We start from the raw sequence: 18160 nt of genomic DNA, 5'->3' as shown, positions 1-18160 counted from the left end.
GTGTTGTAGTGTAGTGTGTAGTGTGTGTGTAGTGTAGTTGTGTGTAGTGTGTAGTGTGTAGTGTCGTAGTGTGTGTATGTTGTAGTGTGTGTGTGTGTGTGTGTGTATGTATGTATGTATGTATGTATGTATGTATGTATGTATGTATGTATGTATGTATGTATGTATGTATGTATGTATGTATGTATGTATGTATGTATGTATGTATGTATGTATGTATGTATGTATGTATGTATGTATGTATGTATGTATGTATGTATGTATGTATGTATGTATGTATGTATGTATGTATGTATGTATGTATGTATGTATGTAGAATATGCTTAATGAGATAAAGTGTTCTGTAGTAAAACATCTAATTTAACAATACTACCACAAAGCTAATAAAAAAGTTAATCCCACAAGTTTTTTATTTTCTAAAAATGAAATAGAGAAAAAATCATAATCAGAAAGTAATATCACAATTATTTTTTTAAATAAAGACAATATTGATATATAAGAAAAAATTACACATATAAAATATTTATTATATATATGTAGCATTTAATAAAATTAAATAAAAATTATACATAATCAGCATTTTACCTTGTCTACATTTTCTTTTGTTTTAGCACTTGTTTCCACATAAGGAACACCCCATTGTTGAGATCTTGCTTGAGCTTCGGCTAAACTAACCTTCCTTTTTTCTTGTAAATCACTTTTATTTCCCACTAATAAAAATGGAATGTTCTCATCATTTTTTACCCTGAGAATTTGTTCTCTATAGAAAAGAAAACAGATTTTTTTCTATTCATGGAATGATCAAATAATATATTTATAATCAGTTAATTGCCATATATTAAAATTTTCTCCAATAACATAAAACTGTGATTAATTTTATCTGACTAGTGACAAATTTTACTGACCTAAATTCCTGTGTAGCTTGAAAGCTATCATCTTCTGTTATCGAAAATACACAAAGAAACCCTTCCCCACTACGAAAGTAATTGTCACGAATCGCTGCATAATCTTCTTGTCCTGCAGTATCTAGGATATCTATTTGTACCTCTTCTCCATCTAATACAACTTTCTTTCTGTAGGAATCAGCTTTTGTAGGTTCATAATCTTCAACAAACTGATTTTAATATTATGATTAAAATTTTAATATTATGATTATCAGAAATATCTTTCTAATGTAATAATACTTAAAAATTAAATGCTTAAAGTATAATAACATTTATCATTAATAGACATTGGATTTTTATGCAGATATTTTTTGTAGACATACAAAATATACAAATTTGCACAAATATGCACAATATATATAAAAAAATATGCATTTTTTAAAATGCTTTTTTAATAAGAAAAATTTATATTTGATGTTACTTTCCAAAACTGCTTTCTAAATAAATATGAAGTTGCACAAGAATCCGATATCTAATGATTAAATACTTGGTAAAAATTACATGTTTCTTTGTTAACAATAAATGAGCATTTTTTATGTTTAAAATATATTTAAGTTATTTTGTTTTTTATTTTACCTCATCATACATGAATTGTAACGTCAGAGCAGACTTTCCAACACCTCCACTTCCAACCATTATGACCTTATGCATTGCTTGGGTAGCTCCTGGTTTCTTCGACATTTTTGAGATAATTACCTTCAATTAAGATAAAGTGGTCACTAAATATATTTTTCATATCTTAAAAATGTACAATAACTTTGCGCTTGCAATATTCAAACTTTAAACATAAATATAAACATATATATACTTGTGACATTTATTCATATTTATTTATTATTAATTGTATTATTTTTTTACAGAAATCTATATTTCCCATTACTGATGATAACTGTAACAAAACTGTCATTGTGTATATATATCTTCTGCAACTTCTTCAAAATAGGGGTTTCTTTCTGATGGTTATCTTAATTAAAGCAGAGCAGAAGTAACAATAGCAGGATGTGAGAATTACATTGTCAGTGTGAGAAATCTAAGACTAAGTATAGTTTCATACATGTATGTGTTCTTATATGTTTTATATATCATACAAATCTGTGACATATTGTCTATATTTAAAACAGATAATTTAACATATCAGGATATCAATAAAAACAGAAAACTTCTAATATTTGTATTTTGCCTTTAGTTATAAGTTTATTCTAGTATTTGTATATTTCTATGAATTATATTCTATATTTCAGTAATATTTTTCAATAAATATAAACATTCTATATATATAGATATAATATATATAGATATAATAATCAAGATATTAATACTATATAAGTAAGAAATATAATAGTTGGTTTTAGTATTATAGCAAGTAATATCACGTAGAAAGAGAAAGAAAAAAATATAACATTTTGGAGACGCTACTGTCAAAAAAAAAGCTACTGTCAAAGAAGTGACAAAATTAAACAGAGAAAAGAAGAATAGGAAACTTACTTAATCAAAATAAATTATACGCCTACCATTCAGTACATGCTGTTCCTCTTTAAGATTCACCGCTATTTTCGCTCACGTGAAATAATCAAACGAGAAATACTTAAAAGACAGTGTGGAGAAAACGAAAGAAACTCGAAGGATACTTCAAAAGACTTATATATCCTTGTATTGTGACTGTGCTTTAATTTACTCCAGTTCCTTTTCTTTTCGTTATCTCATTCGCGCGAAAGTTTCTGATATACGGACAAATATATTATAAATAATTGCGACGAGACACGTAAGAATCACAGCAATAAATCGCCGCGCCTGAATCGTCGCGTTTATCGAACGACACTGGTTGGAACAAGACAGGCCAGAGCCGCCGGAGGTTGTCGCGGAGTGTAATATGAGTAATCGAGAAAGGCGGTGCCGCGCTATCCTCGGAGGATAGCGCGGATGCCGCAAAAGCCGCACGTCGCTGCGTCGTAGCCGTCGGGAATCGTCGAATGTTTCGCGCGAAGATGAGGCTACACCCGGGCCGCGCGACAAAACCGTTTTGCCTTCTTTTGATAAATACCTCTGAAAATCACGCAAATCGGGAGTGGCTGGCTGTTCCGTGATCTCTTGTAGCCGTCACACGCGTTGGTTTTTACTTTCACGCAATCGAATAGTTCTGACGGTCAAGCGCCGGCGGCGTCTCGATCGCCGTATCGTCGCATCTATTCGCGTGAACTTAGCTGATATGTCGATCAAATTTCATGGTTTAAAAATATATGTTTAATTGAAACTATACAAATGTCTGTTACTTTTTATTGTAATTTCAAAACTCTTCATATATAATATACACATATATAATATACACAAAGCAAATAATTTCACGAAAATCTTATTTATTTATGTCAACTATTACGCAAATGTAATTAATTATGCATGCAGATATTAAGTGTAAAATGAATTTATGAAATATAAACATTTTTGTAAAGAAATTAATTGTCAATTAAATTCATACAAATCTAAAAGTTCAAATAAACTGCAATTAACTTAATTAATTCAATTAATTTAATAAGCGATATTATTTAGAGAAAAAATTCTAATTACAATCCGTTGATGATCCTAATCCATTCATTTTCTACATATTAAATAAGAAAATTAATAATTTTATCTACGTTAACAAAATTACTTAACAAAGATCAACAATTAAATTAATCGAAGTTGATCGAAATTCACAGTCCTAATGTGTGGCGCAACATAGCATTTTTCGAATAAAAATTCATTTTTTCTACATGAATAATACAAATTTCACGTGTAGAAGAGGTGCTTTAATTCAGTCTAAATATTCGCGCGTTATAATTGTCGTCGCAATGTTAATTGCTCATCGAATAATATTGGTTCAAAAAACAATCGGAGATGTTTTCGTAATTCAGCATATCAATTTTCGATCAATAATAATAATAAATAATTAAAATAACAATAATAGTGTCTCAAATAATTAACAGATGTGCGAATATTTAGAATAGATCGATTTCTCAATATGCGCATAACTTCACGTCGTCGCATTGAAGTTGGACATCACGCACATTACTCATGTAATTATAACTTTTTAATTATCTATTATCAGTATATGTTAATTTGATATGGAAATGAAACAAAACTCTGTTATTTGCTAGAGAAATTTACAGCAGTGGATGTTGATATTTAAAATGGAGCATAATTCTTCTCAATTTTCCTAAAAAAACTAGAAATTAACCAGAAAAAACCAGAAATTAATAAACCAGATTAGTTTACTTGGGTTTGTTCGATATTGTTCTCAAATCTGTTCGAATCTGCAGACCCGGCAGACGGATAAAAATAACTCGCACACGGAATAATTATAACCTCTATGATATTCTGTGTGTGTATTTCGTTGAAATTATTAAAAATAATATTTTATTAATAAGAATTGTTTCAGTGATATAATTCAAATTTCTTTCATCTAAACATTGGTATATCGTAATGACTGTATCGTCGAATACTGGTGCTGAAGAAGAAATTGAAGATCCTGTTGAGCGAATGTTAAAGAAAACCGGTTGCATAGAATTACATTATCAAATTCAAGTATATTTACTTATAACTGGCTAATACTCGTTTTTACAATGTAGATTAATTTTAATCTTAGTTCAATTTACTCTTCGTCTTTTTTTAATTCTTACTAGAAAAAGATAAATTAGTTGAATCAAGATTAAAATTAATCTACATTGATAGAAACGGATATATAAATTTTAATTAAAGTTTAACTGCTTACAATTTCAGTTCTAGAAGAACAATATAAAACTATAAGTTAACTTTAGCTTTAAATATATTTTTTTTTAAATTAATTTCATTGATGTTTTATTAATTTCATTGATTGTTGTAAAGTAAATGTTTTGATTGTGTTAATAATATTCTTATTTTATTTAATAACTAATTTGATGAAATAATTTTCCAGGAGTGTATAGCAGAACATCAGGATTGGAGAAAGTGTCAAAATGAAGTAAAAAAGTTTAAGGAATGCATGGATAAACACACAAAGCAGCAAGAACAAAGACATTAATAATACTTTGATTGAAAAAAATTATAAAAAGATGAGGTCAACGATAAGTAAATATATAAGATCTTTCCTACCTCCTGTTTGGAATGGAGAGAACTGTAAGATGGTAATAGTGGTTCGATCAGATTTACCTATGGGAAAAGGTAAAACTGCTGCTCAATGTGCTCATGCTGCTTTAGAATGCTGTCGCCAAACCCTCAATAATAAAAAGAAGCAATTAATGTTTGAATCCTGGTTACGATGTGGACAGCCTAAAATTGTTGTTAAAATACCAAACGAGGAAGAGCTGTTGATCTTAGCAGGTAAAGCTGAACGCGCTGGTTTAATTACTGCCATAATAAAAGATGCTGGTATAACACAACTGAAGCCTGGTACAGTAACAGTTGTTGGTATAGGTCCTGGTTTCAATGAAACTATCGATAGTCTTACATCAAGATTAAAATTGTTATAATTTTATATGTTGTATCAAAACATAATTTAATATTATAAATTTATATAATTTCAAAAAAATATTTGATTCAAATTTTTTAATATCAAAATATATCATTCACAATCTAGGATAAATAATTTCATGATGTTAAAAGAATAACATTATATGTGTATATGAAGAATTATTATAATTTTTAAATAAAATTTTAAGAAAAACATTTCTCTGTATAAAATAAAAATTTCAAAATTAAATATAACTATACTTTTAAGATATGTAATTATAATAAGGTTCCTTAAGTTCTATATAGTACTATATAGTGTATATAATATAAATATATAAGAAGAAAGAAGAAAGAAAGAACTATGTACACATATATAATAAAGAAATAATTTCTGACTGTAATATAAATTGTATTTCTTAATCAAATGTTGCTTTTGTTATTGAAAAGGTCCATATCAATTGCAAATATACAAAAAAGTTAAATCAGGTATATAAAACAATTATTATTATCAAGTTGTACAATACATTACCTAATCTGGCAAAAAGATTAATTAAATAAAGTATCTTTTCTACTTGTTGGACTGTAATGAGACATGATATAACAATTTCATTATACTAAAATATTTGCTATAATACTACCTCCTCTATATATCTACAAAAAGCATCTCAAAACACATATTTGAAGACACACAACTTTTGGAAATAAATTGTATATACATATATATACATATTAGACACACTGGCATTTATAGAAGCATAATCTGTATAACATGTCTAAATGTATTTTTCAAAAAAGTAAACTTAACATATATAATTTGAACATAGATAATATTATAAAGAAATAAAAAGTAGATTGTATTAAATTGCTTTGATTAGTGGATATTAAAAATATAAATGTATCATAAAGATTTTACCGATCCCATAAAATATACATATATGGATCATTAAAATATTCTCAAGAGATCCCATAAAATATACATATACGGATCATTAAAATATTCTCAAGAGATTATACATACACAATCATATTATCTAAGTTCTTACAAGATTGAGCAATAATAGTACGACATCATATTTCAATTTTCTGTATAAAGTACTTATACTTATTCAACAATGTGCAACTAACATGTAAACTTACTTGAATAAAATCGGAAGAATGTTATATAGGTGCTCTTTCATTTTCCATGTTTGTGTATGTGATCATTATTTGTACATTGTGTAATAACAAAACTGAATGAATGATGATAGTTTAAATTACATACTTTGAAAGATCAAATCTTTTTTATAAAATTTTGAACAAGATATGAAAATGTTCTCATGTAAAACATACTAAAAATATTGTTTTTTAAATTATAGCTTCTTTATCCAATTTATAAATCATTTTTTCTTAGTTATTATAGAAGTTCATTAATTAATGGATCCTTTTAATTTCTAATACTTTTTAAAACAAACTTTCAATTTTTTTACTAAAATTCGATTAAAATTAACTGAAAGTTTTGATTGTTTTTTTTAAATCGCTAATTATTCAACTATTGGCATGCTAATATTAAAAATGACAAAAAAATTTATCGTACAATAATTAGATAATTTTGGAACATTATGTAATTCTTGATAAATCTACTATTAATATATATAAATCAGTATGACTTTTATATATACAATTATCGCATACACAATTTTTAAACCATTCAACTATTGATAGAATCAAATTTACGAAAGTTATGTAAGTATTTCATTTCTACCATTCTTATTCAAGTGCACATTGTAATATTCTTAGTTATAGAGTAGACATGAAATAATTACAAGATAATGAAATTAAACAATAGCATAAAAAATGTACTTTGTTAAAAGATTTTTTTTACATATACAATATAATAGTTTTTTTATAAAATCAAAATGATGAAAATAAACAAAAATTAACATTAGATAGATATATGAATATGATATGAGTAAGTAAAATATAGTTTAAAAATAAATATTACAAATTATGTATTTATATAAACAAAAATGTGAGTAATAATCATATGAGTAATTGTCTGAATATGTAAGAATATGAACTAATGTTATAAAGGTATATATTTCTCGAATGGATAAAGATACTTAATAATTATGTGTTGTGACTTGTAGATATAAAATTGCTGATATAATTAATACTGTCGATTATTAATTTATATATTAAATTGAAAATTATGTTTGTTCATAGCATATACTCATATCATACTCATTTATTTCTATTGTATCTATTAATTTCTATTAATTTCATATCACATGGCCAAATTTGACAAATTTGATATATCCCTAATTATAGGATGTACACAATATTTCAGTTCTGTAGCACATATTAGAGTACTATTAGATTGACGTTTGGCAAATGTACATCACATCACTTGTAATTAAAAATGTCATCAATTTAATATTTATATTTGCAATGGACGAATATTAAGTAATTATTTTACCGAGTTCCGGCGGTTCTACATAATTATTTAATACATGCGGCGCTTCGTTGAATTCATCAAGTTCATCACCATTATCCGCGCCTTGCGCAAGTAAAAAATATTGTTCACTTCTGGTGGGCCATAATAAATGAGCCATTACACAATAAGCAAAACAGTCTGCCGAATATGTTATACCTATAAATTGACAATGCGTTAAGTACAAAATATAACTGAAGAAAATATAGCTGAAGAAAATTAATTTCAATATTTTACAAACTTTACTCACCTAACAATAGTTTAAACCTCCATAGTGCGCTTATTTGAAGCGCTATAAGTGCTATAATAGGTAAATATATAAACCAAACTAATGACGATGCACCAAAGTGAAGGAGAAAGTTCAATTTTTGAGTATTATGCTCGTATGTCATGGTGTTTCGAAGTTCATATAGAAACCATACCATTATGGCACTTCGGAATAACAATATAAACCATCCTGGCCAAGTTTGATATTCATCTATGTCTTCAATAATATCAACTTCTGTCTGAAAAAATTAATTCATAATAAAAAGAGTTTATACTTATTGCAATTATTTATAAATAAGATATATAAAGAATAGAGAAATAGTTACCATATTCCATACATATAACAAAATGTGCACAACCCCATAACAAAACCATATTGCAAACACCAGTGGTTTCCATGTTAATTCCATTCTTGTTACCGCCCATCCTTTGGCAAGTAAGAGTAACAATAACATAAAGGACGTCTAGAAAAAAAAATAATTTAAAATTAAAGTTTCGTGAAAATAACACCAAAAAGTATTCATAGTAGATACTTATCTTTAAGACTGTCTTAAGCCAATCATAAAGCTGTATTAGCATCTTAAGACATTACTTAAGATGGTCTTAAAATAAGAACCGACTGTGAATATAAATATCGGCATTAGTTTATGACATCTTAAAATTGTACTTAAGACAGTCCTAAATACCAACTGAATACTGATTTATGGATCTTATCGCACGAATAATAAGCAATATTAATGATTCTTTGATGGATTATAATTAAAAAATCATTATAATAATTATGGCTTCAACATTTTTGTATTAGAATTTTTTAATCTATCAGAATACGTTATTAATATATTTGATGGTGTGAAATCCTGTATATACATACATTAAAAACATGAAAAATAAATATACTAAAAAAATATATACATTTTTAAATAAATTTAAAAAGATTAAAAAGTATGGTTACATATTGTATAGAAACGTTAGATTATTACTTGAATTTAATAATATTTGAACAAATTTAATAATATTTGAATAATTCACGAGATGTTTTCCTTACCCGTGAGAGAATATCAAAAATATCACCTGCAACTTCTAATTGCTCATAGCCTATTCCATCTAATGCAAATTTCAACACGTGTATCAAGATTAAACATACTGCCACAAATTCTAATAATAAACTTGCAGTGAACAATCTTGTTACAGGATGCTTTTGCAATCTTACTGCATACAACTGCAGTGGCACCAATATGATGTAACACACAAAAAACAGCAAGTATAGTTCAATGGTATTCTGTCTGTCATATGAGAACTGATAAGTCAGACTGTTTAGGCCACTGACGTTCGGATTGCCGTTTACTAGCCAGATGTCATATTCCAATTCGTCGTGCCTGCTATAATATTCCCATTGGCAAGTTGTTTTGTTCCTATAACACGCCACTAAGCTCATGTACCAAAATCGTGGTTGCCAGAAGTCCTGTATAACATATGTAAACTGATGTCCCTTCACGATATTCCATACAGAATCCTCATCTGGGCATAATTTGTCTCGAGGACATGGGACTCGTCTTCAAAATACAAAGTTAACATTAATTAATCGTACGATATGGGATGCTTTCCAGTACAAGAAATACAAATAACAGACATTGATTTCCAGCAAGAGATACAACATAACATAGTGATCATGTTTATTTAACGATGACAAACAACAAGAACGTAATGATTCACTGTACTATTATGACTATTCAATATGATGCTCAATATAATGCTCTTGGATTTCTTATTATTCTAACGTCAAATAAGGATAAATAATGCATAAGAATTGTGAATACCTAATGAAATACAGTCTATGTCATCTGTTCCGGCTCTTATCGGAAAACATCAATAATGTAATAGATTGAAACATCAAATATACCTCAGAAAGTCTTGACCCTCCTCGTTGCAATCTGGATCGTAGGAACTCTTCTTTAAAGTGTTAAACATATAGGCGCATGCTGCGCTCTTATCCATCAGCGTGCGATTGCCATAATACTCGAGGAAGTGGCCACGATCGAGTATTGCCAGGGTGATCGGCACATCGAAGTCCGTTCTCGCGGTCACATTGCCAAAAATATAACCATATGAGTCCTTTTGCCGATGACGGTCGGTCTTCTGGAAGCCGAACTTGATGAGGAATCGAAAAAACTCTCGCGTGTTAAACGTGCCGGTGATATGAGTGGAATACGCGTAGTCTGGCCGCAACGACAGGCAGAGCAGCACGCAGAGAACGCGCACCAACTGTCGACCGACAGTCATTTTCCAGGGTAGACCCAGCCTCCGCTGATCCCGTCGTTCGCGATCGCGCCTCGTCTCGCCTAACCGCGTCGCGCCTCGTGTCGCGAGTTGTCAAGAGCCGGGTCCCCTCAACATCTTCCTGAGCGATATCGCACACTGCTGTTGCACGACGTGCGACGCAGATGCTTCCCCATGCCACTCGCAGCCTTCATCGACATCTCATCGAAACGCGATGATATCCTCCCGGGAGCATCTCCGTTCGGACATTGTCGTTGTCGTCGTCGTTGCGTGACGTGTCGCCTCCGGCGATATTCACCAAGAGATAATTGTCGATTTGTCCTGCACGCAAAAAAAAGATAGCCGTTAATGACACGCCGTGTGTACTCTTACTCTCCCTTAGCACTTTGAACTCGCCTTTTCCTATCGATTTTCCCCACCCAAACAGACCATTCGCTTCGACTGCTCCAAGGAGAAATTGACGCTTCCTAACATCGTCTGGTGAAAACTTTCTTTGGCGTGTGATTGCTGTAGTTACTTGTTACGCAATAACAGAAGAAAATTTTAGTCCACTCGGTTATTAAACAAACGATACAGCTCAGAGATATCATGAAAATCCTGATACTGATAAAATGCCGGCTACGTGAAAATTCATTACATTCTTTCGAGAGTACGCTAACTTTCGTTAAATCGTTAAAAATAAATGGAAATATAGTACGATAACGAGCATACACTGTCGCGTGCGATTTAATCTATTATTAATGCTAATCGCTATTAATAATAATCGAAGTCTATCTCTAGTTGCGGCGACGCAACTTTTTATTCCCATTTGTAATCAAAAGTTACAAGTATAAGTTACAAGAATGAGTAAATATTTCTTGCAAAATAAGAATGATTTTACTTATATTTGGATTTCTTAAATTTCTTGAAATGTCGACTTTATTTGACAAACATCATCGAAACCGTTTATTTTGATAAATTTGTTTGCGCCATCTTGTGACGAGATATCGTAGCATCTTTTGGCGGGACGCGTTGCGTCTAGAGACGCCATTTATGACGCCCAGCCGCAAAAGCGCGCCAAAATTGCGTCATACGTGACTCGTAAAGATACGCTAAAGAGCCATGGCAACAGTACATAAAAACCGTAATCAATAAAATGTAGCAGTAGTAAATCTAATTGAACTATGTCGATTTTCTTACTGTTTAATCTATTGTTTCCTTTGTATTTGTATGCCAACTGCCACGATTTTGAACTACAAGCATTATTCTTACTGACAAAAAACTAATTGAATAGAATATTCAAGATTACTTTGAGTCGACCAAATGTTATTTTTACCATTTAATGAATAAAAAGACCAATCACTCGTTCCATATAGAAAACACTACTTTTAAAAAGAAAAATAGTGAATGTAAAGTTTCTAACGAAGGAATGTTGTTTCTGTAGGTTATAAGTTAGAAATATGAAATTGAAAACGCAAGAAATTTCAACGTAAAACAATTTTTGGCCCTGAAAAGGGCCGATTGATAGAAAGAGGCAATTTAAGCACGCTCTCCACGGATTCTACGAGCCAACTGGATATCTTTGGGCATGATGGTAACCCTCTTGGCATGAATAGCGCAAAGGTTGGTGTCCTCAAACAGACCGACGAGATAGGCTTCGCTCGCTTCCTGAAGAGCCATGACGGCCGAGCTCTGGAAGCGGAGATCGGTTTTGAAGTCCTGAGCGATTTCACGAACCAGTCGCTGGAACGGAAGCTTGCGGATCAAAAGCTCCGTGCTCTTCTGATAACGACGGATCTCACGAAGAGCGACAGTTCCAGGACGATAACGATGAGGCTTCTTCACACCACCAGTTGCGGGAGCACTCTTACGCGCCGCTTTCGTCGCCAACTGCTTACGTGGGGCCTTGCCTCCAGTAGATTTGCGAGCAGTCTGCTTAGTTCTTGCCATCTTCAACGAATTCGATTGTTGTTCGTACTATCCGTGCGCTACGACGAGCTATAACGGTATGTACGTTTGCCGAAAAACGCTTCGCTTATATGGAGTCGCTGGCCCCGCACGTGGGACGCTGATTGGCTGGCGCCATAGTGGTGGGGATGGACGCAGAAGTGGCTGTACAGCCAGCACTGCCAGCAGTGCAACGCTCAGTAGTTCCTGCACGGGAACTCCAAATCCTGATTTTGTTGGCGATATTCCAGCATTTAGAGTATAAGTAACTAAAGTGTTCAGTCTGACGCCTTAAAATATTTGAGTGATATGAATAATAACTAAAGCTTTAAGAAAAAACTTAAATAAAAATGTTCAGAGCATTTGAGGAGCATTGAAATTAGAAATAAAATTTATCGAAAAAAAACAAGAATATTCGAATTAAAAAATCAGTAATTTATCCGGCCTTGAAAGTTTTTTTACTCAGTTATGTATTTTCTTTGAATATTTGATACCATATTATTGTTCTAAAATTCAGTTTCATCAAAAAGATTTTTGTGTAAAAAGAACTGTAACAATCAAAACATAGTACAATGATGATTCGGCGATAGTCATGATATACCTTGAATCAGTTTTAAAGTTATAAACTCATCGTGTAACAATGCAAAGACATTTCTATTTTGATATTTATATGTTCTTGATTAAAGACAAAAGATTAATTAATACCGAAATAATATAGATATTAAATATTTTAATAATAAATATAAAAAAATAATTCAATCTCTTTTTTCAAGATTTTGATTTAAAAAACAATTTTTCACTACAAAAAATCATCCCCATTATCCTGGCTCTATCATCACAAATCATATTCATGATAAGTAAAAAGTACTCTTTATTTACTAATATTTTTGTTTAAAAATGAATTTTTTTGCTTCAGTCGTTTAGCAGGAAATCGAATTTAAAATGGGAGGTTCAGCTTAATGACAAACTGAACTCTCCTTCCTCCATACTGAAAAAAATATATACAGTAACGCTACAATGAAATTAAATGCATCAGATTTTTTGCTTTTTATTTACTCCAAGATGGCACAAACAGAATTTGGAATTTAATATTTTTAAAGAAATATCAATACCTGCGATCGCGCCGCAAGAACCTGCATGGTCCGCGTCGCTCTATTCAAGTTCCTTTTCTATCTCCACAGAATTATTTATTCGTATATATTTGGTATCAAAGAAACTGTTGTGTCATGTATTATCGAAAGATAACGAAATCCAACTTTTTTGCTAATTGTACACGTGAGAAATCGATGAGAAGTAAACGTCTTCTCTCAGCCAATCAGCGCGCTGTACTTAATTCCCTTATACAATGTTCCAAAAATTATTTGCCACATGTATTTGGTGTCAAAATAATTCTGAGACAATATATTATTGAAAAATATTGAAATCCGATTTATTTGCTAACTGTAAAATGTGAAAAATAATTAGTTACTCAATGACGCTCCGCGGCGAGATTTGAGTTTTTTTTCTATCTTCCCAGAATTATTTGGTCACTTGTTTTTGGTGCTAAAATAATCTTGAAACAATGTGCTATCGAAAAATATCAAAACTCGATTTATTTGTTGACTGTAAAATGTGAAAAGTAATTAGTTCGAGGACGCTCCGGTAAAACTTACCAATTAAGTTGCAAAATAACTGCATAAGTCGGATATTTTTTATGATACATGAAAGAAGAGTTTTAAGAAATTTCGTGACTGTTTAAGGATTGTTTTATTTCTGTGTTCAAGATAATTTCATTTTTTTATGTTTTTCTTCATAAAAACCAAACATCATATGATCATTATAATTCCATATTATAATTCCATCCAAGGAAAAATTAGCACATCAAAATATATAAAGTTAATAAAATTTTGGTAAAACTGCGCAACAGTCAACAATCTTACAAATTTCAATGTTCTTATAACATATTCCCTTCGAAAATGTCAAGAAAATATTATTTTCGCATTACTCAGTAATGAGTTATATAAAGATTACTCTATTAATATAAATTTTTTCACAGTCCGCTCGATAAATAACATTTGTGTCTTTCTTGAAATTTTTAAAGAGATCATGATATCATCTATAAGAATACCATATTTTAGTGACGTTTATGTAAATAAAGAAGTTCTTTAGAGAGAATATTGAGAGAGTTATAATAATTGAAACTCTAGTACTAGAGGTCTGTTTTCCGTGACTGAACTTGTGTACACATTTGAAACTTAAAATGAGATAGGTACATGTTTGACATTTCGAACGCGAGAAGGAGAGTTCTGATGATGCGATTATTCAGCGGATCCTGCACAAAAAAGTTAGTAATTAAAAAAGAAATTGTTTTATTTTGAATTTAATTAATTTCACTGATAAAAGTAAATATAAGCTATTGATAGTATTTCGAGTTATGTCTATTTTTGATTAATTATTTTGGATTTATTATAATTTTGTAGGATATTAAATCCACAAGAATCACAAAAATCTTAAAAAGGGTAATTTTTTGAACGTGAAACGAAAATAATGTTTAATTATTTCTATTATAAGATTTCTTGCTGATATTATTTGATTAATCAATAATTTTCTGTCAAATAGAAAAGCAATTTTTTTATTTGTATTACTTTTGAAGTAAGGAAACATTGTTATCAGAATCGCCCTAAATACAACAATCAAAATATTTTCACCATCGATCATTGTTTATTAAAAAGTATAAATAAAATTGATAATATAAAAACTGTTATAATTTGTGTGATTTTTTATTTTTTAATACAAATATCACATTATATTATTTAATATACGTTTATATAATTTATTTTATTTGTTAATATTTTTTTAAATAAACTACGACTGACTATATATATAAAATCTTTTGATTGTTACTCAGAAATAACTTTAGTACATAACTATTAAAATCATTGTTACACAGTTTTATTAAGTCTTATTTATATTGTTACAAAATTATTGTCAATTATGCTTTAATAACTTAAAAACTAATTTAAAATTAGATCAAATGATATATTACAATATGCGAGTAATATTGCATCGCATAAACATTAATCAGATTATTTCTTTTAACATTTATAAACATTTATAAACATTTGTGTAATGATTTATGAAAAACTTTGAAACTTTAAATTACGATAAAGAATTATTATGCTTTTCAACTAATCCTTCTTACTAATTATATTATATTTCAATTTATATACATATATTGAATATGATATATTAATAATTAATTAATAACGAATTAAAAATTAATCTTCTTTGAAAATAGTTGAAAATTAAAACTCTAAATAATATGATAAATAACAAGACTTTTTTTCTTTTTTTATTTAAACTTGAGGCTCATAACAGATACGATCATTAATATCTATATAACCATCCGAAGTTGCACGATATAGGAGAAGATATAACAGCAAGGCATGAGAAGCATAACGATGTGTATACGTATTTATAACATATGTAAAATATATATAAATATATATATTTATATATCTATATATATAACCTCTTCATCAATATACATAATCTCTTCATCAGCAGATAATGTTTTTTAAATGTTAATTTCTCATTAATTTTATATTTTTGATTCGATTGATAATTTTATGTTTTTTTCAAAATTCATTAATTTAACGTTTATTAAATGTTTATTTTACATTATAATTTTTTGTTTGAAATAATGGTTTGAAAAAACATTTTTTAATTAATTTAATTAATTAACATTTATTAAATGTTTTACATGTTTATTTGCAATTAATTTTACATTTTACGATTCATTTTTAAAATACCATTTTTTATATGACGTTTATACGACGTTTATTAAATGTTTTTTTTACATTATTCATTTATTTAAAATATCATTAAAAAACCATTTATTTAACGTTGACATTTATTATAAAGATGTAAAAATTTTATTATTTTCTAAAATTCAAATTAATAAAAAATGGATCGGAATAATAAAATAATTATGAAAAAAAACACAATATAATTGTTAAGTGTATATGGATAATAAGAATTGTACATCGATAGTTGTAAAATATAACGAATAAGATACGAAACTCCTCATAATCCTGAAATCAGGTTAAAATCCGCTAAATCCGTGAAAAAAAGTAAAATATAATTAAAAATTAGAATTAATTAATAAAGTTGTCTAAGCTTTAAGCATGATGATAAAAAATAAATTTAAAAAAAGACATTATTATTTTTTCTAATTTTGTTTAAATAATTTTAACATTAGAAAAACGTTTTTTAACATTAAAAATTTAAAACATTAAAATAAATAAAAATAATCTTATAATGGCTCAATAATAATAAACAATAAATAACAAGAAGGGGCTACAAAAAGCTAGATTTTTATGTATTTCAAATTCTTAGAATATATGCTTCTTGCGAATTAAATTGACTCATTGTTTTAAAACTGATTATATCCATTATCAATCGCAATTGAGATATATGTACAATAATTTTATTTATTAACACACTTTAATATAGTTGTCTATTAAAATAAGGATTGTATATATTAATAATTTTTAATATAACGACATTTATTCATTATTATTTTAATTTTTATAATCTATTTTATTAATTTGATAACAGAATGTATGCTGAATGTATACATTTTTAACTCATTATGTTCAATATTTTTATCATTATGGACTTTATTGCGGACTATTATGAAAGAATAATCGATATTATTATCAGAAAAGCATTGCATTGTACGAAAGATAGATAGAATAAATACTATCAACTTTTGCATAACTATAAATTGTATAATTTTAACCGTTTTATTAATTTTGTAAAATTTGCGTTTAATTTCTTTGAACTGAGAATGACCTTATAATAAGGTCGAAACGTTCTAAGAATTTGAAATATAAAAATCTGACTTTCTTGTTATTTATTGTTTATTAAAATAAATGCTTTTTTAATAAAAAAATGATTCAATCCATTATTTTTAACATTTTAAAAAATTTTAAACGTTTTTTCAACATTAAAGAAAGATTTTCCAAACGTTAAATAAAATTTTTTAAATGTTAAAAGGATATTTCTTCAATCGCTACAATAAACGTTTTTTTAAAAAAAAGACTTGACTCATTATTTTAGAAATATTGTTTGCTAATTAGGCTAGATAATATTTTCAATATTAATAGTATATCGTAACATGAATTTAGAATAATGTTTAATATTTATTCTATTCAAATTTGATAAACAGAATTATCATTAATCTTATCAGAAAATATCATTTAAATTAAATATTATTTATTACTATCAATGCAAAATTATTAATGCGTAAGAGCAATAAGAAATTCTTCGCAGTAATGTAATATTAGAATTTCTGCTCATATATATTCGTAAAGATGCTTCTAAAAATTTTCTAAAAATTTTTCTAAAAATTTTACCTTTATATTTCTTAACAAAGAAGTATAAAACTTCTAATTTAACAAAGATCATCTTGTTATGTTTCTTAAAATTACGTATATCAACAATCTGCATCTCGATAAAAAATTTTTATCGAACTGCAGACCATTAAATGTATATGTAATCTTAGAAATGTAATAATAAGTGATCTTTGTAAAGATACGGAACTGTAAAGATAAATTTTTTAAAAACAGTGAAACCATGTTAAAATAAGTTTCAAACTTTAAAGTAGTTTTTATTTTTTTGTCTGCTATAATATTTCAACGAAATATATTTTTCATCTGAAAATTGTGCAACTTTGAGTGTTTTGAAAGTGTTTTCTATTTTTCGTTGAATTGAAAAACAATAATTAAGTAATAATAATAATTAACATGATTTTTCATAAAATTAAATCTTT

General features: G+C 28.4%; 5 protein-coding genes across 5 annotated transcripts in view; 2 read left to right on the top strand and 3 right to left on the bottom strand.

Annotated features, from left to right (window-relative positions):
• Positions 1-1628, bottom strand: part of LOC105618715 (ras-related protein Ral-a) — a 2358-nt gene extending 730 nt beyond the window's left edge. Inside the window, exons 1-3 of the mRNA XM_012200245.1 lie at positions 1521-1628; positions 906-1114; positions 586-760 (exon numbers count right to left, since the gene is read on the bottom strand). Coding sequence (XP_012055635.1) covers positions 586-760; positions 906-1114; positions 1521-1625 — 489 coding nt within the window. The 5' untranslated portion in view covers positions 1626-1628. The remainder of the gene's footprint in view (positions 1-585; positions 761-905; positions 1115-1520) is intronic.
• Positions 1629-4400: 2772 nt separating this feature from the next.
• On the top strand, positions 4401-4977 carry LOC105618714 (cytochrome c oxidase assembly factor 4 homolog, mitochondrial). Its single transcript, XM_012200243.1, has 2 exons — positions 4401-4502; positions 4873-4977. The coding sequence occupies exons 1-2, from the start codon at positions 4401-4403 to the stop codon at positions 4975-4977; spliced, it is 207 nt and encodes a 68-aa protein (XP_012055633.1).
• Positions 4978-5071: 94 nt separating this feature from the next.
• LOC105618713 (peptidyl-tRNA hydrolase 2, mitochondrial) lies at positions 5072-5425 on the top strand. Its single transcript, XM_012200242.1, has one exon. It carries the CDS (start codon positions 5078-5080, stop codon positions 5423-5425), a length of 348 nt encoding a protein of 115 aa, XP_012055632.1. The 5' UTR covers positions 5072-5077.
• A 2418-nt stretch (positions 5426-7843) lies between these two features.
• Positions 7844-10422, bottom strand: LOC105618712 (transmembrane protein 145). The gene is made up of 5 exons (XM_012200241.1): positions 10043-10422; positions 9188-9695; positions 8469-8606; positions 8126-8381; positions 7844-8034 (listed from the first exon to the last, which is right to left on the bottom strand). The coding sequence occupies exons 1-5, from the start codon at positions 10420-10422 to the stop codon at positions 7844-7846; spliced, it is 1473 nt and encodes a 490-aa protein (XP_012055631.1).
• A 1515-nt stretch (positions 10423-11937) lies between these two features.
• On the bottom strand, positions 11938-12357 carry LOC105618711 (histone H3). The gene has a single exon (XM_012200239.1). It carries the CDS (start codon positions 12346-12348, stop codon positions 11938-11940), a length of 411 nt encoding a protein of 136 aa, XP_012055629.1. The 5' UTR covers positions 12349-12357.
• Between the last annotated feature and the right edge of the window lie 5803 nt (positions 12358-18160).

This window comes from Atta cephalotes, assembly GCF_000143395.1.
Source record: "Atta cephalotes unplaced genomic scaffold scaffold00018, whole genome shotgun sequence".
In the NCBI taxonomy this organism is placed as follows: domain Eukaryota; kingdom Metazoa; phylum Arthropoda; class Insecta; order Hymenoptera; family Formicidae; genus Atta; species Atta cephalotes.
The sequence above is the reverse complement of the archived record's forward strand: the minus strand, read 5'-3'. Positions and strand labels throughout refer to the sequence as shown.